The sequence below is a fragment of the Camarhynchus parvulus genome, chromosome 21 (genome assembly GCF_901933205.1).
Source record: "Camarhynchus parvulus chromosome 21, STF_HiC, whole genome shotgun sequence".
In the NCBI taxonomy this organism is placed as follows: Eukaryota; Metazoa; Chordata; class Aves; order Passeriformes; family Thraupidae; genus Camarhynchus; species Camarhynchus parvulus.
The window spans coordinates 833,158-856,922 of NC_044591.1; the positions used below are offsets into that span (position 1 = coordinate 833,158).

Below are 23,765 nucleotides of genomic sequence, written 5' to 3' on the forward strand. Positions count from 1 at the left end.
CATGGGATGGAGCTGGGGCTGATCCCATTTCATGGGCTGGGGCTGATCCCAGTTCACGGGTTGGGGCTGGGGCTGATCCTGATCCATGGGATGGAGCTGGGGCTGATCCATGGGATGGAGCTGGGGCTGATCCCAATTCATGGGCTGGGGCTGATCCCAATCCACGGGATGGGGCTGCTCTTGATCCATGGATTGGGACTGATCCCGATCTGTGGGCTGGGGCTGATCCATGGGATGGAGCTGGGGCTGCTCCTGATCCATGGGTTGGGGCTGATTCCAATCCATGGGTTGGGGCTGCTCCTTCAGGAGCTCATCCTGATGGGAACGAGCCTGGTGCTGGTGCTGGGATGGGGCCGGGCTCATCCCAATGGGAATGGTCCTGGTACTGGGAAGGGGCTGGGCTGGTTCCAGGGGCAGGGAGGTGTTGGCACTGGCCACACCACGGAGGTGTTGGTGCTGGTGTTGGTGCTGGTGTTGGTGTTGGTGCTGATGTTGGTGTTGGTGTTGGTGTTGGTGCTGGTGTTGGTGTTGGTGCTGGTGTTGGTGCTGGTGTTGGTGTTGGTGCTGGTGTTGGTGCTGGTGCTGGTGCTGGTGTTGGTGCTGGTGTTGGTGCTGGTGTTGGTGCTGGTGTTGGTGCTGGTGTTGGTGCCAGCACCAGGGAGGTGTTGGTGTTGGTGCTGGTGCTGGTGCTGGTGTTGGTGCCAGCACCAGGGAGGTGTTGGTGTTGGTGTTGGTGTTGGTGTTGGTGTTGGTGTTGGTGTTGGTGCTGGTGTTGGTGTTGGTGTTGGTGCTGGTGTTGGTGTTGGTGTTGGTGTTGGTGCTGGTGCTGGTGCTGGTGCTGGTGTTGGTGCCAGCACCAGGGAGGTGTTGGTGTTGGTGCTGGTGCTGGTGCTGGTGTTGGTGCTGGCCGTTCTGGGGTGCCCATGCAGGCCGTGCCCATCCCGGGGTGCCGGGCACCCCTCTCCGCAGGCTCAGGTGTCGGCGCTGGAGCTCCGGGCCCGGCCGCTCCCCGAGGCGCCCGCGGAGCTGCAGAGGGAGCTGGAGCGGCTCCGGCTCGGCCGCGGCGGCCTGGAGGAGCAGGTGAGGGGACACAGGGACAGCCCGGGGACACGGGGAGAGCCTGAGGAACAGGGCCCGGGGACACGGAGACACCCCCGGGGAACACGGGGACACAGCGTGGGGGACACAGGGACAGCCTGGGGGACACGGCCCGGGGGACACAGCCCGCAGGGACACGGGGACACGGCCCGGGGGACACAGCCCCAGGGGACACGGCCTGGCCCCACAGTCTCCCCTCCCTCCCTCCCTCCTGCAGATCACGCTGCTCAAGGAGCAGGAGCTGCAGCGACATCCCACTGGAACTTAGGGAATTCCAGGAATTCCGGGACATCCGCAGGGACCGGCACAGCTCCGGCATGGGAGGATCCATCCCTGATCCCCAAATCCACAGCAGCTCCGCTCAGGGGTGAGGGGGATCCAGCCCCATCCCTGTGCTCCAATCCCACAGCGATTTTTGTCTCCTCATTCCCTTTTCTCCAGGAAAAAGCTGCACTTTTCCCACCAGCTGACCAAATTTGTCTATTTTTGATACAATCTGGGACCTCATGGATGGTTTACTCATTTTCCTGTTGCAGTTTTTAATGGAAAAATGGGGAATATTCCCTTGTTTTAGCCCCAGAAGACCCAACTGATTTATTCCCCTCCAGCCTTCCAAGCCCCGCCCTCACCCCATCCTAATTTTTCCCCTTTTTCTAACAAAAAACTCCCTGGATTTGTGTTTTTGAAGGATTTTTTTTAGGAACTAGCAGGGTTTTTATATGGAATTTTTTGGGAATGGGGGTTTTTACTGGTGCTCCCGAGGGTGGGAAAGCCATGGGAAGGGAGGTGGTGGCTCTTACCCCTCCACAGTCCCAGCTGGAATAAACGTGAAAAATCCAAACTGGGAGTTCTGAGGGATTTTTTTGGGGGGGAATTTGGCATTTTGGGAATGCCCAAATTTGGGTTGGGTTGAATGAGGTCCCTAAATAATAATGAATAATAAGAATAATGAACAATAAATAGAAATAAGCAATAATTAAAACCCAATAATGATAATTAATAATGAAGAGTAAAGGATAAAAGATCGTAATAAACAGCAAATAATGATGAGGATAAAGCTGCACCCTATAGATGAGAGAGAAGCTCTGGGGGGAAATTCACCCTATAGAGGGGAAATGCACCCTATAGATGAAAAATTCATCCTATAGAGGGGAGATTCACCCTATAGATAAAAAATTCACCCTATAGAGGGGAAATTCACCTTACAGAGGAGTAATTAATCCTATAGAGGGGAAATTCACTGTGAGACTCTACCCACCACCCTTCTATAGGGGAACTGGGCAACACCCCAAAGCCGGCCCCAAACCCAGCCCAAACCCCTTTATTGTCTGTATGTGACCCAGACCTTACCCCGAACATTTCCCTACTGTGCATCTTCCTATAGGAACTGCCCCAAATCCCCTAACCGCCACCCCAAAATCGACCATTTTACACCCCAAAGCCCCCTAAACACCCCAAATCATCCTACACCTTGTGTGCAGCACCGGGAGTTGTTCAAATTGTCAGAATCCGCCCCAAAATCGGGAACAACCCCAAAGGAAGGAGCTGGGAGCCCAGAAATTGGGAATAATCCCAAAGGATGGAGACGGGAACCCAGAAATCAGGAATAACCCCAAAGGAAGGAGCCAGGAGCCCAAAAATTTGGAATAATCCCAAAGGAATGAGCCGGGAACCCAGAAATTCGGAATAACCCCAAAGGAAGGAGCCGGGAGCTCAAAAATCGGGAATAACCCCAAAGGAAGGAGCCAGGAGCCCAGAAATTGGGAATAATCCCAAAGGAAGGAGATAGGAGCCCAGAAATTTGGAATAACCCCAAAGGAAGGAGCCGGGAACCCAAAAGTCGGGAATAACCCCAAAGGAAGGAGCCAGGAGCTCAAAAGTGAAACCCCAAAGGAAGACAGAAACCCCAAAATAGGAGCGATTTTACCCCAGGGGGCGGGTAAAAACGAAAAAGGAAGGAAAGGGGGGGGGGATCTCCCCCGTTCTCCCCTCGGCAACAGAGAAAGGCACAGCAATAACAACCCCCGATTTAATTATTATGTGCACAAAGAAAAGGGAATCCCGGGGTTTCGGGGAGCTGCTCGTTTCATGCACGGGAGCCGCGGCGGCGCGGGGCGGGGCCGGAGCGGGGCCGGAGCGGGGCCGGGGCTCAGCAGCCGCCGCAGCTGCGGGCGCAGGACGCGCCCACGGTCTGGCACAGGCCGCTCGTGGCCATCACCCCGCACTTGGAGAACTTGTCCCGGCACAGGTCGGCTGCGGGGAGAGAGGGATTATCCCGGGATAATCGGGAAAACTCCGGGAGAGCAGCGAGGGAAGCCCCGCAGCCCAGCCCCGCCGCACAGCGCGACCCCGCTCTGCTCGGGGGTCTCGGGGGCTTTGGGAGCAGTGAGGGACCCCCGTCCCATCGGGGCACACCCCGGCCCCACCGAACAGTGCGACCCCGCTCTGCTGCGGGGGTCCGCGGGATTTTCCCTACCCGGAATTCCGGGGGAAAATCGTGATTTGGGATGGGGGCGGTCCCGGCTTCTCGCTCACCGGATTTTCTCGCTCCCGGTTTCTCGCTCACCAGATTTTCCCTCCCCGGAATTACGGGGAAAACCGGGATTGGGATTGGGATTGGGATTGGGATTGGGATTGGGATGGGGCCGGTCCCGGTTTCTCGCTCACCTCGCAGCAGCTCCTCGTGGGCGCACACGGTGCGGACGCAGATCTCCTTGTTGATGACATAAACCCGGCGGAGGCTGGAAATGTTGGGATAGAAAGGATGGGGATGTAAAGCGGAAGGGTTCCCAAAACCCCGGATCAGAGGGATCGGGGATGTTTTCCCTCCCTCACGCACCTGTAGAAGCAGATCTCGTTCAGGCACTGCTTGCAGGGCTTGTGCACGGAGTAGAGCCGGGTGCAGGGGTACTGCTCCTCCCGGCAGTCTGCGGGCAGCGGAACCGGCAATTCCTCCCCCCGTCCCGATTGTCGCCTCCCCCCGCCCCGATTGTCGCCTCCCCCCGCCCTGGCTGTCCCCCCCCGGTGGCACAGCCCGGATCCGGGCGGGAACGGTCGGACCCCGGCACAGGGAACGGGAATGGGATCGGCACTCACCGAGCGGTCCCGGCTCCGTGGGCTCCGTCTCGGGCACCGCAGCTGAGGGGGACAGAGGGACAGAGGGACAGGGGACAGAGGGACAGAGGGACAGCGGGACAGGGAACAGGGACGGGGGGCAGGGGACAGGGGGACAGGGGGACAAGGGGACAGGGGGACAAGGGGACAGGGGGACAGGGAACAGGGACAAGGACGGGGGCAGGGGGACAGGGGGACAGGGGGACAAGGGGACAGGGGGACGGGGAACAGGGACAAGGGGACAGGGGGACAGGGGGACAGGGGACAGGGGACAGGGGGACAGCGGTACAAGGGGACAGGGGGACAGGAGGACAGGAGAGGGAATTTCAGGATGGGGCAGAAGCATCTCCCTGCCCCTTCCCCGGATTTTAGGGCTGGGGCACCCTTGGCACCCAGCGGCTGCTCTGGGAGGGCACAGCTGGGTTGGGGGGGCAGGGAAGGGACACAGAGACCCGGGACTGGGGGGCTTGGGGGGCTGTCACCCACCCTGGGGGCTGTCACCCACCTGGGGTCGGGGCTGGCACAGTTTCCTGCTGGGATTGCTGCTGGGATTGGTACCGGAACTGCTCCTCCGGGGCTCGGGGGGTGACATCTGCAGGGAGAGACCCCGTGCAGGGACACCCCCAAATCCCCAAACCCTGATCCCCCATCCCCAGTATCCCAGAGGGAAACACTCACCGTGGTAGTCGTAGTAATCCTGAATTTCTGGGGATAAAACAGAAACGGGCTGAGCGAGGGTCTGGGGAGAGAGCTCATCCCGTGGGGACTGGGGGTGGGAAATGAGATCCCTGGAATTCCCTGGTGGGCCGGGAAAACTCCTCCAGCCCCCCCAGGGATGAGCCTGGGCCACTTCCCACAGGTGGGGATTGGGGATGGATGAAGGTTCAAAAAATAATTGGATAAATGTTTAATAAATAATTGGATAAAGGTTTAATAAAGAATTGGAAAAAGGGTTAAGAAATAATTGGATAAAGGGTTAATAAAGTATTAGATAAAGGGTTAATGAAGAATTGGATAAAGGGAAATAAAGAATTGGATAGATGTTTAATAAAGAATTGGATAAAGGGTTAATAAAGTATTAAGGTTTAAAAAGGAATTGGATAAAGGGTTAATGAGGAATTGATAAAGGTTTAATAAGTAATTGGATAAAGGGTTAATAAATAATTGGATAAAGGTTTAACAAGGAATTGGATAAAGGTTTAATAAAGTGTTCGATAAAGGGTTAATAAGGAATTGCCAGTGAGAGCAGAGGGAGGAGCTGGGAAGGTTGAGAATTCCAGGGGTGGAGGAAAAGGATGGAGCACGAGAAGGAGGGATCAGAGGGGTGGGTGTCTGTCTGTCCGAATCAGAGGGGTGGATGTCTGTCTGTCCGGATCAGGTGGGTGTCTGTCTGTCTGTCCGGATCAGAGGGATGTGTGTCTGTCTGTCCGGATCAGGTGGGTGTCTGTCTGTCTGTCCGGATCAGAGGGATGGGTGTCTGTCTGTCCGGATCAGGTGGGTGTCTGTCTGTCTGTCCGGGACAGGGACAGAAGGGGCGGCCCGTCCCAGGCGGGCTCTCACCTGCCTTGCTGGTCGTACTGGGAGTACTGGACGGGCTCGGGGTAGGTGATGCCCTCGAAGCGGCTGAACTGTCCCTGCACCAGGAGCGCTGCGGGACAGGGCGGGGTCAGCGCCAGCGGGGGCACAACAGCCCAACCTGGGCCTGGGGTTCCCATGGACACCCCAAACCGGGATCTGGGATTCCCATGGACACCCCAAACCGGGTCTGAGATTCCCATGGACACCCCAAACCGGGATCTGGGATTCCCATGGACACCCCAAACCGGGCCTGGGGTTCCCATGGACACCCCAAACCGGGATTCCCGGCACCCCAACCGGGCTGGGGTTCCCATGGACACCCCAAACTGGGCCTGGGGTTCCCATGGACACCCCAAACCGGGATCTGGGATTCCCATGGACACCCCAAACTGGGCCTGGGGTTCCCATGGACACCCCAAACCGGGATCTGGGATTCCCATGGACACCCCAAGCCAGGGTCTGGGATTCCCATGGACACCCCAAACTGGGTCTGGGATTCCCATGGACACCCCAAACTGGGGTCTGGGGTTCCCATGGACACCCCAACCCAGGATCTGGGATTCCCATGGACACCCCAAACCGGGCCTGGGATTCCCATGGATCCATGGGATTCCCATGGACACCCCAAACCGGGGTCTGGGATTCCCATGGACACCCCAAACTGGGCCTGGGGTTCCCATGGACACCCCAAACTCAGGATCTGGGATTCCAACAGACACCTCCAGCCCAAGGATTTGGGGTTCCCTGCTCCCACCATCCCCCCAGTCCCACAGACACCCCCTGCCCAGATTTGGGGTTCCCATGGACACCCCCAGCCTGATCCCTGCTCCCACCCAGGGATTGGGATTCCCGGGAAGGGATTGGGATTCCCAGGAAGGGATTGGAATCCGGAAAGGGATCAGAATTCCTGGGAAGGGATGGGAAACTCCGGGAAGGGATTGGAATACCCAGGAAAGGATTGGAATCTGGGAAGGGATTGGAATCCATGGGAAAGGATGGGGATCCCTGGGAAGGGATCGGAATCCCTGGGAAGGGAATGGAATCCCTGGGAAGGGAATGGAATCTTGGGAAAGGACCAGAATCCCCTGGAAGGGATTGGAATCCCTGGGAAAGGATTGGAATCCAGAAGGGGATGGGAAACCCTGTGAAGGGACCGGAATCCTCGGGAAGGGATTGGAATCCCCAGGAAGGGACTGGAATTCCTGGGAAGGGATCAAAATTCCCGGAAAGGGACCAGAATCCTTGGGAAGGGTTTGGAATCCCCAGGAAAGGATTGGAATCCCCAGGAAGGGATTGGAATCCTGGGAAAGGACTGGAACCTCGGGAAGGGACCAGAATCCCGGGAAGGGATTGGAATTCCTGGGAAGGGATGGGAATCCCTGGGAAGGGATTGGAATCCCTGGAAGGGATTGGGATTCCTGGGAAGGGATTGGAATTCCCGGGAAGGGATTGGAATTCCCGGGAAGGGACCAGAATCCTAGTGAAGGAATTGGAATCTCAGGAAGGGATTGGAATCCCTGGGAAGGCACCAGAATCCCTAGGAAAGAATTGGAATCTCTGGGAAGGGACTGGAATCCCAGAAAGGATTGGAATTTAAGGAAGGGATTGGAATCCCCAGGAAGGGATTGGAATTCCTGGGAAGGGATCAGAATTCCCAGAAAGGGACCAGAATCCCAGGAAGGGTTGGAATCCCAGGAAGGGATTGGAATCCCCAGGAAGGGATTGGAATCTCAGGAGGGGATTGGAATCCCTAAAAATGCATTTTTGGAGGCTTCAATCCCCAGAATGAGGTTCTGGAAGGTAAAAATGAGGCTTTGGGCCAAAACATTGACTATTTGGGTCCATAAACAAAACTTTGGCCTCTAAATCAGAGACTTTGGACTCCCAAAACCAAACTTTGGGCCTTAAAAATGAGATTTTGGGCATTCAGACGAACATTTAAACCTCCAAAAGGTCACTTGGGACTTAGAAATGAGGATTTGCACCACAAAAAATGAGGTTTTTCAACCACAGAATCAGAGATGTGAGATCCAAAAGTGAAGATTTGGGACTTAAAACTGAGGTTTAGGGATGTTAAAATGAGGTTTTGGGACATAAAAATGAGGGTTTGGGACACAAAAATGCGGGTTTGGGACACAAAAATGAGGGTTTGGGACCTAAAAATTAGGATTTGGAACATAAAAATGAAGTTTTGGGATGCAAAAATGAGGCTTGGGGGCACAAAAAAATGAGATTTTTTTGTTGCTAGAAATGGGGTTTAGCTCCTGAAAATGAGAGTTTGGACCCTCCAGTTGTGTTCTATGGCTTAAAAATGAGGGGAATCTGTAAAAGCGGAGCTAGAAAATGTGGATTGGGATGATCCAAACGGTGCTGGGGGTTGGGGTGGCACCTGGGGCTGGGCACGCTCACCTGGCAGACACAGCAGCAGGAGCTCCGCCGCTCTCATCCTGCTGGAACCACGGGAAAGGGCGGGAGCGCGGCCGGGAGGAGTCTGGGGGCGAACAGAGGGAATTGAGAGGGAGGGGACAGGCAGGGACAGGCAGGGACAGGCAGGGACAGGCAGGGACACTCAGGGACAGGGACAGGCAGGGACACACAGGGACAGGCAGGGACACACAGGGACACACAGGGACAGGCAGGGACAGGCAGGGACAGGCAGGGACACACAGGGACAGGCAGGGACACACAGGGACACACAGGGACAGGCAGGGACAGGCAGGGACAGGCAGGGACAGGCAGGGACACACAGGGACAGGCAGGGACAGGCAGGGACAGGCAGGGACAGGCAGGGACACACAGAGACACGCAGGGACACTCAGGGACAGGCAGGGACACTCAGGGACAGGCAGGGACAGGCAGGGACAAGCAGGGACAGGCAGGGACACTCAGGGACAGGCAGGGACACTCAGGGCCACTCAGGGACAGGCAGGGAAAGGCAGGGATAGGCAGGGACACGCAGGGATAGGCGGGGACAGGCAGGGACACACAGGGACACTCAGGGACACACAGGGGCAGGCAGGGATAGGCAGGGACACGCAGGGACACTCAGGGACAGGCAGGGACAGGCAGGGACACACAGGGACAGGCAGGGACAGGCAGGGACAGGCAGAGACACTCAGGGACACACAGGGACAGGCAGGGACAGGCAGGGACAGGCAGGGACACACAGGGACAGGCAGGGACAGGCAGGGACAGGCAGAGACACTCAGGGACACTCAGGGACACTCAGGGACACACAGGGACAGGCAGGGATAGACAGGGACAGGCAGGGACACTCAGGGCCACTCAGGGACAGGCAGGGACAGGCAGGGACACTCAGGGACACTGGCCCATCCCGGGTGTCCCCGGGAGCTGGCTTCAAAAACATCCTCCCCCTCCCAGTCCTCAGAAATGAAGAAATTCCCCCAAAAATGCTTCCCGCCCATTCCCAGGGGATTTGCAAGGACCAAATCCCGGAATGTCCTGCGGGCTGAGCAGGGAGGAGAAATCCCGCAGGGATTGTGGGATCGCCCCCGGGATCATTCCTGGGATGTCGGGGTAATTCCTGGGATGTCGGAATGATCACTGCCAGGATCATTCCTGGGATGTTGGGATCCCTCCTGGGGAGTTGGGATTGCTGCCAGGATCTGGGTAATTCCTGGGATGTCAGGATAATTCCGGGGATGTCGGGATAATCACTGACAGGATCATTCCCAAGATGCTGGGATTGCTTCCAGGATCACTCCGGGATGTCGAGATCACTCTCGGGATCACTCCCAGGATCTGGGATCACTCCCGGGATCATTCCCCGCATCACTCCCGGAGTGGAAATTTGGGGCTCCTTTCCCGAGGTTTCCAATTCCTTGGGTGAGGAATTGTTTCGGGGCGTTGCTGCATTTGCTCGGGTGTCCCCTAAATCCAAAGGAACGTGGGGATTTGGGGAGAAAATTCCGGATTTTGAGAGGAATCCCGTGGGGTTTGGCGGCCTCGGGCGCTTCCCGGCGTTTTCCAAGCCCGCTGCTCCCGGCGGGACGAGGGGCCAAGGCCGGGAGCCGCCAGGAATGCCGGCCGCCCTTCCCCCATCCCCGGCCAGCTCCAGGGGGAAAACCGAGGGAAAAAGATAAATTCTCCCCCAAAACTCCTCTGAAATCCAGGGGAAGGGGTTTGAGGATGAATCCCGCCGGTATTCCTGGTACTCGGGTGGGGGGATCCTCCCCGGGCTCTCCCGGCTCTGCTGCCGGAGCAGGGAAACTGAGGCACGGGGGAGAGGAGCCCTTTGGAATCTCATCCCTGCGGAGCGGGAACATCAGCCACATCAACCCCCCGTGCCGGGAAAGTTTCCCAGCCCAGATCCCGGGGGCGGGAACGCGGCTCCAGCCCCACAACACCCGGGAAGGGTCAGTGGGATCGGCCAGAGCGGCTCTGGAGGGTGGGATCCTCCAGGGATCAGATCCTGCACCAGAATGGGGGATCCTCCAGAGATCCCATCCTGCACCTTCCAGGGATTCCATCCCACACTAGATTCAGAGTGTGGGATCTTCCAGGGATCCCATCCCACACCAGACCTAGTGTGGGATCCTTCAGGGATCACATCCTACACCTTCCAGGAATCCCATCTAGCTCCAGAGTGTGGGATCCTCCAGGGATCACACCCTGCACCAGCCCCAGTGTGGGATCCTCCAGGAATCCCATCCTGCACCAGAATTTGGGATCCTCCAGGGATCCCATTCCACACCAGATCCAGAGATTGTGATCCTTCAGGGATCCTATCCTGCTCCAGAATGTGGGATCCTCCAGGGATCCCATCCCTCTCCATCCCCAAAGTCCCGTTTCCCAGCCACCCCAGGCACTGAAGGCGCCTTCCAGGGCCCTTGTCCTGCACCAAACCCGGCCTGTGGCACCCTCTGGTCCCCAGGTCCTCTCCAGCACCATCACAGCACCCTCAGGACCACGTCCTGCAGCCCCTTCCCCACAGAGCTCATCCCATGGGAACCTCCTCCTCCTCCCCATTCCAGGACCGGAGCTGCTGGACGGTGCTGACTCCAGACCCTTCCCAGCTTTGGGAATCCACGGAGCAGGTCCCAGCCTGGCTGGATCAGCACGCTCAGCCCCAGCTGTGCCGCCGTGGGACAGGCTCTGTCTGCTCCCCACGGCCCAGGAACCGCCCTGGAATGTCCCGGGATTAAAGGGACCGGAGGCTTTGCCAGGGTGGCAGAGCTGGGGTCCGGGACAGCACCTGGGGCTGGGGGCGGGTCTGGGGGTGCCCATCCCGAGCTCTGCTGGCTCTGCAGCGCTGGGATCCCGTGGGACACCAGAGCTGCCACCCTGTGGATCCAAATCATCCAGGTTCAGTGCCGGCAGGGAGGGATGGAGACATGGATGGATGGATGGATGGATGGATGGATGGATGGATGGATGGATGGATGGATGGATGGATGGATGGATGGATGATGGATGGATGGATGGATGGATGGATGGATGGATGGATGGATGGATGGATGGATGGATGATGATGGATGGATGGATGGATGGATGGATGGATGGATGGATGGATGGATGGATGGATAGATGATGGATGGATGGATGGATGGATGATGATGGATGGATGGATGGATGGATGGATGGATGGATGGATGGATGGATGGATGGATGGATGGATGGATGGATGGATGGATGGATGGATGGATGGATGGATGATGGATGGATGGATGGATGCATGATGGATGGATGGATGATGGATGGATGGATGGATGGATGGATGGATGGATGGATGGATGGATGGATGGATGGATGGATGATGGATGGATGATGGATGGATGGATGGATGGATGGATGGATGGATGATGGATGGATGGATGGTGTGGATGGTGGATGTGATGGAGAGAGGTTTGTGAGGTAGGTGGTGTGGATGGATGTGATGTGTGGATGGATGGATGGGATGGTGGATGGAGGGGTGGGGTGGGGTGGATGGATGGATGGATGGAGGATGGATGGATGGATGGTGGATGGATGGATGGATGGAGGGACGGACACCACCTCTGGATGGATGTACAGACACCCCCTCTGGAGCCATCCCCCGCCATCCTCCCACTCTCCCAAGGACACGGCTCCGCAGTGCCCTCCCTGTCAGCCCCGTTTCCAGCCTGCACAGCTTCTCCCGAGCTCCAGTTCCCTGAATTTCCCCCAGTCTTGGCCGGAGCTCGCAGGGTTTGGCCGCGGGACGGGGACAGTCGGGTCACGTCTGCCCCGATGGCGACGCCAGCGGCTGCTCCCGACGGAGACCCCGGAGCGACACCGACGTCCCCACGATGTCCCCACGACATCCCCACGACATCGCTCCTTCCCCAGGGCCACCGAGGAGGGGGTGAAGCCGCCCCCAGCCCCGTCCCCCCCGGCCCCGCTGTTCCCCCTTCCCTTCCCCAGGCTCCGCTCCCTCCGTGCAGGGGTCCGGCGGCTCCGACCGCGCCAGATGTTTTTGCAACTGCACATCTGGGAACAATCAGCCCCGGAGAAAGAACACCACAGTCCCTTTCATTCTGCTAAACCCCACCTTCCCCCAGCCTTTCCCCCCTCCCTCAGCTTTTCTTTTTTTCCCCCCCATTTTCCTTTCTTTTCTTTTCCTTTTTTTTTTCTTTCTTTCTTTCTTTTTTTTTTTTTAGCTCTCCCGTTGCCAGAGAGTGGGAGAACAAAGGGAATATTAAAGGATTCCAATTTTTTTGGCCCCCGACCAGAGGTAAGGAACTTGGTACCCCCCATCCCTGTTTTCACACATCACCTTTTCCTCAGGGGCCCGTCCCCCCAGAAATAAATTGGAATAAAAGGTCCCTTTTCTACAATCTCTTTCCAGGATGGAAAAGAAAAAAAAAACTAAAAAAACAACAAACCCACAGCTTCCTCCAGACTTTGGAGTATTTTTAGATTTTTTGGAAGTGGTTAAAAATCTCCAGTAACTGTCAGGCCTCACAGAAGGGCCCCCTCCCCCCCGCGGCTGCCGTTCCTTCAGCCCCCCAAAAATCAAGGGGGGTTTGGCTTTGTGAGGTTAAAAAGCTGAAAACAACTTTTCCAAGCTCTCAACCGATGGAGTTTTAAAGGTGACTTCACAAAGTCCCCAAAATGGGGGTTCAGCCCCGTTTGTTGCTGTGGGGGGGGTCCGCGGAATTCCTGGGAATTGGGGGTGGGGGGTTTCCCTCGCCTGGTCCTTACCAGTGAGTGCCGGCTCTGCCCTCGCCTCGGTCTCCTCTCTCCGCTTCCCCAAAACTCTTGAAATGAGAGTCAGAAAAAACCAAAAAAACAACCCAAAAAACCTCCTACCTCCAGCACGGGGGATCCGCTGGGTCCTAAAGCCGCACCTGAGCCGGCCCCTTCCTCCTCCCGCGCTGCCTGCGAGGGGGAAAGCCGGGAAAACCCCACAAATAACCCCAAATAACCACCCGTGAGATCGCACCGCTGCCAGGGGCGCCGGGGACCGGCTGTATTGTTGTTTTTGGGGATTTTTCCCCTGCGGGATGAGTTTTAAATCCATGGAAAAGCGAAGAGGGGGAGGATCCGGGGTTTGTGGGGCTGCAGGGAGGGAGAGGGAGGGAGGGATGGAAGGAGCAGCTCCGGGGATTTTTCTGCCGCCTCGTCAGCTCTTGGGAAAAAAAAATCCCAGGATCCTAAAATCTGGGATCCTGGGATCACAGCACTGCTCCCGATCCAGGGGTGGATTCTGATTCCCCCCAGCAGCGAGGATGCTGCGGCCCCGCGGGGGATTTGTCCCGGGACGGGGCTGGAAAAGGTCCCAAATCACCCAAATCCCGCTTTCCCCATCAGACAGGGCGGGAAAAGGTCCCAAATCACCCAAATCCCGCTTTCCCCATCAGACAGGGCGGGAAAAGGACCCAAATCACCCAAATCCCGCTTTCCCCATCAGATGGGGCTGGAAAAGGTCCCAGATCACCCAAATCCCGCTTTCCCCACTCGGGATGGGTCGGGAAAAGGTCCCAGATCACCCAAATCCCGCTTTCCCCACCCGGGATGGGGCGGGAAAAGGTCCCAGCTCACCCAAATCCCGCTTTCCCCATCAGATGGGGCTGGAAAAGGTCCCAGCTCACCCAAATCCCGCTTTCCCCATCAGATGGGGCTGGAAAAGGTCCCAGCTCACCCAAATCCCGCTTTCCCCACTCGGGATGGAGCTGGAAAAGGTCCCAGATCACCCAAATCCCGTTTCCCCCACCCGGAACGGGGCGGGAAAAGGTCCCAGCTCACCCAAATCCCGCTTTCCCCATCAGATGGGGCTGGAAAAGGTCCCAGATCACCCAAATCCTGCTTTCCCCACCAGACGGGGCAGAAAAAGGTCCCAGCTCACCCAAATCCCACTTTCCCCACCCGGTGGGCCCCTTTCCCCGCTCCTGGAGGAGGATCCCGGCGCGATCGGGATGATCCCAAACCCCCCGAGCCCGACAGGGACACAGAGCCAGAGCTGGGGGTGAATCCTGCGGGTTTGGGGTGAAAAGCTCCGGAAAGGAGCAGAGGGAGGGCACTGGGGCGGAGGGAGGAGGTCTCTGGAGATGGGAATGGGGGTGAGCAGGGGAGATTTTCTCCCGTGGGATTGCATTCCCGGCAATCCCACGCTGGATTGTGCCGCGGGCTGAGCGCCGGGACAGGCTCTGAGAGCTGCAAAATGCAGGGAAAAAAGGGATTTTCAGAGCAGGATGAGAGGAAGATGGGGCTGGATGGTGCTCCTATCTCCTCTCCTCTGGTTTTCCAGGCTGAAGGATGGAAAATCCACCCACAGGATGCCAAAACCACCTCAGTTTCCAGGCTGAGGAATGGGTAAAACCACCCAAAGGACCCCAAAACACCTCGATGTCCAGGATGAAGGGTGGGTAAACCACACAAAGGACCCCCAAACTCCTGTTTCCAGGCTGAGGAATGGGTAAAAGCACCCAAAGGACCCCAAAACCACCTCAGTTGCCAGGCTAAAGGACAGGTAAAACCACCCAAAGGATCCCCAAAATAACCTCAATTTCCATGATGAAGGATGGGTAAAACCACACAAAGGACCCCAAAATTCCTCAATTTCCAGGTTAAAAGATGGGTAAAACCACCCAAAAGGACCCCAAAACACCTCATTTTCCAGGATGAAGGATGGGTAAAGCCACCCAAAGGATCCCAAAGCACAATTTCCAGGTTGAGGAATGGGTAAAACCCACCCAAAGGACCCCAAAATCACCTCAATTTCCAGGCTTAATGATGGGTAAAACCACCCAAAGGACACCAAAACCACTCCAGTTGCCAGGATAAAGGATGGGTGAAACCACACAGAGGACCCCAAAACCATCTCAATTTCCAGGCTAAAGGATGGATAAGCCACCCAAAGGACCCCCAAACCACACAGAGGACCCCAAAACCACCTAATTTCCAGGCTAAAGGATGGATAAGCCACACAAAGGAGCCCCAAACCATCTCAATTTCCAGGCTAAAGGATGGATAAGCCACCCAAAGGACCCCAAAACCACTCAAAGGACCCCAAAACCACCCAAAGGATCCCCAAAACCACCTCATTTTCCAGGATGAAGGATGTATAAAATCACCCAAAGCATCCCTAAAACCACCCAGAGGACCCCCAAACCACCTCAGCTGCTCCCACCGAGCTTCTGCCAGCCCCCAAGCACAGCCCTGTCCCCATCCCAGCCCTGTTCAGCTCTATCGAGGGGCAGGAGCTGCCTGTGGATAATTAAATGAATTTTCCCACCCCCGGGGCCGGGAACACCTTCCCGGCCCATCCAAAACACCCCGGAGCGCTCGGAAATTCCAAGAGGAAGCGGCTCCCGGGTGCCTCTGCTCTGGCCGCTGCCAGGAGCGGGCAGAACTGCCGAGGGCTCGGAGCGGGGAGGGATTTTCCAGGCTCGGGAAAGCTGGGTTAACAACAACCGCAGCCTTGGCCGGGCCTTCAGGAAATCAGGAAACCTCTTACCTCTGCTTGTGCCTCATTTCCTGAGCTAATCCCAGCTCCCCAGGGCAGGGAGGCGCCGCCGGCGCTCGGAGGGGGTTCAGACTTTCCGTGGTGGAAGAGAATCCCTGCGGGAAGCAGCCCGGGATGCTGGGAGGCAGCTGGAAAAGTCCCCGGAGGGGCCGGGGCAGCGCAGACCCTCGGGGATGCGGTGTCTCTGCCTCCCTCGGCTTTTCCTCGGTGGAAGGAGCGAGGTTTCGGACTCTCAGCCAGGACACCTGGGCTTTTCCAGCGATTATTGTTATTTTCTAGGAAATTCCAGCTGGAGAGAGGTTGCTCAGCCCAGTTTGGGCTGCAGGAATCCCAGCGGTGTCATCCCTGGCTCAGGCGCTGCTTTCGAGCATCGAGCCGGGTGTTTCCCAGCCTGCCTGGGAACGAGGTGACCCCGAAACCTCCTCCTGCTCCTCTGAGTATCCATCCAAGGGACACTCACCCGTGCCACCCCAAACCCACCCCCAGCGGGCAGCACGGACGAGCAGCCAAGAAAATAAAGTGTTAATTTATTGGACAAGACCCGTGACAGCCCCGTCCGGAACCCGCGAGCGGCGCTGTCGCCTCCCCGACGGGGAAGAGTTAAAAAATAGAGACTTTGTGGGGTCTGTAATGCTACAGAGGTCGCATCCCCAAGCATTCCGAGCGGAGAAGGGGCCCAGGCGCTGGGGATGGAGCAGCAGCCTCGGCAAGCTGGGAACGGGGACTGTAAACTCCCTACACATCTAGAGGGGACGGGGGCTTCACAGTGACACAGCTGGGGGTGCTGGGGACATCAGGGACCCCCTTCCTGGCAGCCTGGGGACATCAGGGACCCCCTTCCTGGTGGTGCTGGGGACATCAGGGACCCCCTTCTTGGCGGCACTGGGGACATCAGGGACCCCCTTCCTGGTGGTGCTGGGGACTCGGGAGCCCTTCTGGAAGAGCCATGCTGGGACCCTCTTCTTGGCGGCCTGGGGACATCAGGGACCCCCTTCTTGGCGGCCTGGGGACATCAGGGACCCCCTTCTTGGCGGCCTCGGGACATCAGGGACCCCCTTCCTGGTGGCCTCGGGACATCAGGGACCCCCTTCTTGGCGGCCTGGGGACATCAGGGACCCCCTTCTTGGCGGCCTGGGGACATCAGGGACCCCCTTCCTGGTGGCCTGGGCAGGCCATGGGATGCCCAGTGGGGGCTGTGGGAGTGGGAGTCTGCAGGAAGAGCCATGCGGATCCGTGGGCCCCTGCCTCTGGATCTTCTTGCCCGTTCCTCCTCCACCTCCCGCTCCTCTGGGCTGCGGCCATGGAATCAGCGTGGCCATGGGATCACTGTGGCTGTGGGCTCAGTGTGGCTCTGGTATCAATGCATGGCTGGCGGTGGGATCAGCGTGGCCATGGGATCAGTGGGGCTGTGGGATCAGTCTGGCCACAGGATCAGTGGGGCCATGGCATTAGAGTGGCTGTGGGATCAGTGTGCCCACAGGGTCACCGTGGCTGTGGGCTCAGTGTGGCTGTGGGCTCAGTGTGGGCACAGGATCAGCATGGCTGTAGGGTCAGTGGGGCTGTGAGATCAGAGATCAGCCTGGCCACAGGATTAGTGTGGCCATGGGATCAGCATGGCCATGGGAGCAGTGGGGCTGTGGGATCGCTCTGGCCATGGGATCAGTGTGGCTGTGGGCTCAGTGTGGGCACAGGATGAGCATGGCTGTGGGCTCAGTGTGGCTGTGGGATCAGTGTGTCCGTGGGATCATGTGTCCATGGGATCACTGTGCCCATGGGATCATGTGTCCATGGGATCACTGTGCCCATGGGATCACCGTGCCCATGGGATCACCGTGTCCTTGGGATCATGTGTCCATGGGATCACCGTGTGCATGGGATCACCGTGTCCATGTGATCACCGTGTCCATGGGATCATGTGTCCATGGGATCACCGTGCCCATGGGATCACCGTGCCCATGGGATTCCCATCTGCGACGCTGAGGGATCCTGCCCGCCGCATCCCTGCTTTTTCTGGGATCAATAAATTAAGGAAGAGTCCGAGGGCTGGGGCAGAGGCACAGCTGGCACTGCTATCTCACTGCCAGGGACATCCTGGGTGTGGCGAACAGGGGCTGGTCCAGGGGTGGCCAGGCCGGCTGCTGCTGGCTCAGCTCCTTCTCCAGCCTCTTGAAAAGCTTCTTGGAGGCTTTTTTCCGGCGCAGCCTTCGGAAGCAGCCGAGCAAGCCGTGATCCAGGGCGGTCTGGGGCCAGAGCAGGAGGGAAACGGGGTTGGGGGGGGACAGGAGAGCCCCGTGCCCACCTGGGGAAGCTCCAGGGGGATGCCCTGTCCCAAAGCCCCCCTGACCCACCTCCAGCACGAAGGCAGCGAAGAAGTTGAGGGCGTCGATGCCCAAGAGGAGCAGCTTGAAATTGAAATCCTCGATGGGCTGGAGCTTCAGCAGGGATTTGGGGAAGCCCAGCGGGTACAGGGTCAGCCAGATCATCAGGCCGAAGAGCAGGATGAGGACGAGCAGGAAGAGCACTGGGGGCGAGAGGGAGCGGGGTGAGGGGCAGGGGAGGGAGGGCTGGTGGCTCTCGGTGTCCCCGTGGGTGTCCCGTGGGTGTCCTGTGGGTGCCTCCATGCGTGTCCCTGTGTGTCCCCCTGGGTGCCCCTATGGGTGTCTCTGTGGGTGTCTCATGGATGTCCCATGGATGTCCCCGTGGGTGTCCTTGTGGGTGCTCCATGGGTGTTCCCCTGGGTGTCCTTGTGGGTGCCCTGTGGGTGTCCCCATGGGTGTCCCTGTATCTCCCTCAGTGTCCCCATGGGTGCCCTGTGGGTGTCCCTGTGGGTGCTCTGTGGGTGTCCCCGTGGGTGCCCCCATGGGTGTCCCTGTGTCCCCCTCGGTGTCCCCATGGGTGTCTCATGGATGTCCCGTGGGTGTCCCTCTGGGTGTCCCATGGATGTCCCCCTGGCTGTCCCCATTGGTGCCCTGTGGATGTCCCCGTGCGTGTCCCTGTGTCTCCCTGTGTATCCCCCTGGGTGTCCCCATGGGTGCCCCATGGGTGTCCCCCTGGGTGCCCCGTGGGTGTCCCCCTGGGTGCCCCGTGGGTGTCCCCCTGGGTGTCCCCATGGGTGCCCTGTGGGTGTCCCCTGGGTGTCCCCCTGGGTGCCCCATGGGTGTCCCCGTGTCCTCACCGTTGGTGTAGAGTGGCTCCCGGAAGGGGTAGCCCTTGGACATGGCCACGGCCAGGATGAGGTACTGGAAGCCGGTGACACAGAACAGGACGGTGTTCTCGTAGTTGGGCAGGTTCTGGGGCGCTGTCACTGTGCTGTTCAGGGGGACGTACCTGGTCCGGGGGACAGGGGACAGGGTGGGCAGAGAGGCCAAGGGGGGCCGGGCACCACCCCTCGTTCTCCATCAGTCACAGTTTTGGGAAGAGCAGGGGCAGCTCCAACCTCTGCTCTGGGACCAGGGATAGATCCCTTGGCAATGGGAGCTGGGCCAGGGGGGTTTGGGCTGGAGCTCAGGAAAGGCTCTTCCCCAGAGGGTGCTGGCACTGCCCAGGCTGCCCAGGGAATGGTCCCAGCCCTGGGGCTGCCAGAGCTCCAGGACAGGCTGGGATTGTTGGGGCGTCAGGGCAGGGCCAGGAGTTGGACTGGATGATCCCTTTTAGCTGAGGACATTCCATGGTTCCCTGTTTGCTGCCGGATCCCAAATCCCAGGACACACCCTGGGCTCTGCCACAATCTCAGTGCTGTGCCCATCACCAAACCCTCAGGAAACCAGGGCAGGTTCAGGTGGGATATTGGGAAAGACTTCCTCATGGGAAGGGCTGCAAAGCACTGGAACAGCCTGTCCAGGGGAGGGTGGAATCACCACCCCTGGAAGTGCCCAAAAACCCCGTGGACATGGCACTTGGGGCTCAGCAGCAAACAGCGCCTGGCAGTTGAACTCGATGACCCTTTCCAGCCCCGAATCCCACGATTCCCGGATCTGGGGCCCTCACCAGCTCTGTGAGACGGTGATGAAGTAGCTGAGGACCTGCACGGTGATGAGCAGGGCTGTCTGCAGCAGGAGGCTGCCCAGCACCAGCCCGCTGATCAGGGCTCCCTGCGGCCGCCGCACGCCCAGCGCCGGCGCCGGCCCCGTGCGCCCCATCAGCACAGCCACCGTGGTGGTGATCACCAGGTCGAAGAACAGGAACTGGAAATCACTCAGGTTGGTGTTGATCTGCGGAGGAGGGAAGGGACAGGCTCAGAACCACTGGGGCTGATGCCTCAGGGTTTGAGCTTTTATATTTTCCACGTAGTTGTGACCCTGCAGTTCTTTAGTGCAGAACTCCAAACTCCATACACAGTCTGAGCTGCTGTTCTCCCGTTTTGGGCAGACACAGCAATTCCTCTCCAATTCCTCAAGGACACCTCACTGCCTCAGGATTTCCTATATTCATTTAATACATTTTTTATTATTTGTATTTGCAGTTTGTAGTTTGTAATATAACCCTGCAGTTCTTTAGTGCAGAACTCCAAACCCCACACGCAGTGCCAGCTGCTGCTCTCCCGTTTGGGGCACACACAGCAATTCCTCTCCCGGCCTGGCACTCAAGGACACCTCACTGCCTCAGGCCCCAGAGATTAAACAAAAGGGAGCTGGGGGAGCAAACTTGGGGTGAATGACTTCATTAGCTGAAGCTGGAATTGGAGGTTTAACCCCCAATATGCAAATGGACCAAAGTGATAAAAGTGTGAAAACCTGCGAGCTGTGGTTCATTTTTGAGTGTGGCCCCTGGGGAGGTTTTATCTGCCCAAAAAGTACCTGAGAGCCCTTCAATCAATACACCCACTTTTTATTCCCTTCATTTTGTCTGGCTCTGTTTTTAGGCAGCCCCAGAAGGCATCGGCGCCCCAGGAATTCTGAGAAGAGCGGGGATTCGGGGTGGCACTCACGGTGTAGAGCAGGAGCACGGACACGAACTGCACCAGGCTGTACAGGGCCATGTACTTGAAGACCCCGAAGGAGGTGACCAAGGAGCACCGGCCCTCCCTGGTGGGGGGAAACGGCGTCACGCAATGGGCACCCAATGGTCAGCAATGGGCACCCTGAACCAGTAATGAAAAGCCCTGAACCAGTATAAACTAGTAACCCCAAATCCCCTCCCAGCCCCCCCAGTCCCCTTCCAGTCTCGCCCAATCCCTCCCATTTTGTCCCAGTCCCGCCCAGTTTATCCCAGTTTATCCCAGGATTTTCCCAGGTTCCTCTGAGGTCCCTCCCAGTCCCCTCCAATCCCTCCCATTTTGTCCCAGTCCCTCCCAGTTTATCCCAGGTCTCTCCCAGGTTCCTTCCAGTCCCTCCCAGTCTATCCCAGTCCCTCCTAGTTTATCCCAGGATTCTCCCAGGTTCCTTCCAGTCCCTCCCATGTCCCTCCGAGGTGCCTCCCAGTCCCCCTCAATCCCTCCCATTTTGTCCCAGTCCCTCCCAGTTTATCCCAGGTCTCTCCCAGGTTCCTTCCAGTCCCTCCCAGGTCCCTCCGAGGTCCCTCCCATTTTGTCCCAGTCTATCCCAGTTTATCCCAGGATTCTCCCAGGTTCCTTCCAGTCCTCTCCCAGTCCCCTCCAATCCCTCCCATTTTGTCCCAGTCCCTCCCAGTTTATCCCAGTTTATCCCAGGTCTCTCCCAGGTCCCTCCCAGTCCCTCCCAGTCTAACCACCGGCCAGCCCTCCCCGGGAGGGACCCCGAGGGTATTTCGGCATTCCCGGGATTCCCCCGCATTCCCGGGATTCCCCCGCTCACCGGATGACCCTGGGCACGCACTCGATGGTGCCCACGCGGGAGGTGAAGGGCGAGGCCACGGACGCCTCGGCCTCGGACAGCGAGATGCCGACGTCGGCCGCCCGCAGCGCGCCGCAGTCGTTGGCACCGTCCCCGCACATCCCCACGCAGTAACTGCAGGAAAGGGAGCCCAAGTTCCTCAGGGAATGGGGAAGGGACCCCAAATTCCTCAGGGAATGGGAAAGGGACCCCACATTCCTCAGGGAATGGGGAAGGGAGCTCACAGTCCTCAGGGAGTGGGGAAGGGAGCCCACGTTCCTCTGGGAATACAGGCAAGGGATCTTACATTCCTCAGGGAATTGGGTAAGAGACCCCACATTCCTCAGGGAACAAGGAAAGGGACCCTACATTCCTCAGGGAACAAGGAAAGGGAGCCCAAATTCCTCAGGGAATGGGGAAGGGACCCCAAATTTGTCAGGGAACACAGGAAAGGGACCCATATTCCTCAGGGAATGGGGAAAATTCCCGGCTCAGCCCAGAGAAGCTGTGGGCGCCCCGTTCCAGGCTGGACCTGGTGAAGTGCCCCTGCCCATGGCACGGGTGCCACCAGGTGATGTTTGAGGTGTCGCCCAATGCCACCCATCCCAAACTCCAGCACCTATCCCCTGGGATCCAGCCCTGGGATCCAGCCCCTGGGATCCAGCCCCTGGGCCTTACTTGAGCTCCTGCAGGCTGCACACCAGCTGGGTCTTCTGCTCTGGCAGCATGCGGGCGAACACGGTGGCCCGGAGCAGGATCTGCCAACAGGGAGGATCCGTCAGCATTCCCGGTGGGCAGGGAACTGGGAATGTCCAGCTGGGAACCGGGAATGTCCAGCTGGGAACCAGGAATGTTCAGCTGGGAACTGGGAATGTCCAGATGGGCACTGGGAATGTCCAGATGGGCAGGGAACTGGGAATGTCCAGCTGGGAACTGGGATTGTCCAGTAGGGAACTGGGAATGTCCAGCTGGGAACTGGGATTGTCCAGTAGGGAACTGGGATTGTCCAGCAGGGAACAAGGCTCCCAGTAGCACTGGAGGGCTCCCAGCAGCACTAGAAGGTTCCCAGAAGCACTAGAAGGTTCCCCAAGGCACTGGAAGGTTCTCAGTGGCACTAGAAGGTTCCCAGAGGCACTGGAAGGTTCCCCAAGGCACTGGAAGCTTCCCCAAGGCACTGGAAGCTTCCCCAAGGCACTGGAAGGTTCCCAGCGGCACTGGAAGGTTCCCAGAGGCACTGGAAGGTTCCCAGCAGCAATGGAAGGTTTCCCAAGGCACTGGAAGGTTCCCAGAGGCACTGGAAGGTTCCCAGCAGCAATGGAAGGTTTCCCAAGGCACTGGAAGGTTCCCAGAGGCACTGGAAGGTTCCCCAAGGCCCCTGAGGGCTCCCTGCCCACTCACCCTGGGCAGCAGCTCGGAGAAGTGCTCGCAGACCACCTGGAAGGATTTCCCGTTGAGGGCGAAGTGGCAGTGCCGGGGTGGGAGGGAGGAGCCGTCCCGCTGCTGCAGGCCCTGCCAGGAAACAGCCCCAGCTCCAGCCCCAACCCCTGCAGGGCCCCTGGGCCGAGCCAGGACCCGCCTGGAGCAGCAGGAATGGCTCCCCAAAATCCCAGTTCCCAGTGGGGCTGTTTGGGGTACAAGGCTGGTCTGATCCAGCCATCCAAGCCCAGCCTGGAGCACCAGGAATGGCTCCCAAAATCCCAATTCCCAGTGGGGCTATTTGGGATGCAGGGCTGGGCTGAGCCAGCCTTTCATGCCCAGGCTGGAGCAGCAGGGGATGGCTCCCCAAAATCCCAATTCCCAGTGGGGCTGTTTGGGGTACAAGGCTGGTCTGATCCAGCCATCCAAGGCCAGCCTGGAGCAGCAGGGGATGGCTCCCCAAAATCCCAATTCCCAATGGGGCTGTTTGGGGTACAAGGCTGGGCTGAGCCAGCCCTCTACACCCAGCACGGAGCACCAGGAATGGCTCCCAAAATCCCAATTCCCAGTGGGGCTGTTTGGGGTGCAGGGCTGGGCTAACTGAGGTCTCCATGCCACACCCAGAGCAGTGGGAAAGGCTCCCCAAAATCCCAATTCCAGGCGCACCAATGGGGCTGTTTGGGGTGCAGCCCAGCATTCCACGCCCAGCTGGGAGCAGGATCTGGCAGCATCCATGGGCAGGTGTTTGGAGCTGCCACTCCAGCCTGGATCCCTGGATGTGCTCCAGGGATAGGCAGGAGCAGCTGAACCTCTCCCAGAGGATG

General features: G+C 58.4%; 2 protein-coding genes across 6 annotated transcripts in view; both read right to left on the reverse strand.

The window, feature by feature from the left end:
* Window positions 1–3,111: 3,111 nt before the first annotated feature.
* On the reverse strand, window positions 3,112–13,240 carry MFAP2 (microfibril associated protein 2). Of its 3 annotated transcripts, none has more exons than XM_030963696.1 (9): window positions 13,081–13,240; window positions 8,200–8,281; window positions 5,773–5,860; window positions 4,891–4,917; window positions 4,718–4,804; window positions 4,195–4,236; window positions 3,938–4,025; window positions 3,766–3,839; window positions 3,112–3,351 (listed from the first exon to the last, which is right to left on the reverse strand). In XM_030963696.1, the coding sequence occupies exons 2-9, from the start codon at window positions 8,234–8,236 to the stop codon at window positions 3,135–3,137; spliced, it is 660 nt and encodes a 219-aa protein (XP_030819556.1). In that variant the 5' UTR covers window positions 8,237–8,281; window positions 13,081–13,240; the 3' UTR covers window positions 3,112–3,134. The 3 variants fall into 3 exon arrangements, with proteins under 3 accessions (XP_030819556.1, XP_030819555.1, XP_030819557.1); XM_030963695.1 differs by lacking the exon at window positions 13,081–13,240 and adding an exon at window positions 12,973–13,035; XM_030963697.1 differs by lacking the exon at window positions 13,081–13,240 and adding an exon at window positions 12,973–13,035 and having other exon boundaries at window positions 3,121–3,351; window positions 4,891–4,920; window positions 5,777–5,860.
* Window positions 13,241–17,126: 3,886 nt separating this feature from the next.
* ATP13A2 (ATPase cation transporting 13A2) overlaps window positions 17,127–23,765 on the reverse strand; it is a 31,296-nt gene continuing 24,657 nt past the window's right edge. For all 3 annotated transcript variants that reach the window (XM_030963649.1, XM_030963646.1, XM_030963648.1), the window contains exons 22-29: window positions 22,924–23,034; window positions 22,204–22,283; window positions 21,508–21,660; window positions 20,664–20,760; window positions 19,724–19,947; window positions 18,912–19,063; window positions 18,085–18,257; window positions 17,127–17,976 (exon numbers count right to left, since the gene is read on the reverse strand). In XM_030963649.1, the coding sequence (XP_030819509.1) occupies window positions 17,806–17,976; window positions 18,085–18,257; window positions 18,912–19,063; window positions 19,724–19,947; window positions 20,664–20,760; window positions 21,508–21,660; window positions 22,204–22,283; window positions 22,924–23,034 (1,161 nt within the window). In that variant the 3' untranslated portion in view covers window positions 17,127–17,805. The remainder of the gene's footprint in view (window positions 17,977–18,084; window positions 18,258–18,911; window positions 19,064–19,723; window positions 19,948–20,663; window positions 20,761–21,507; window positions 21,661–22,203; window positions 22,284–22,923; window positions 23,035–23,765) is intronic.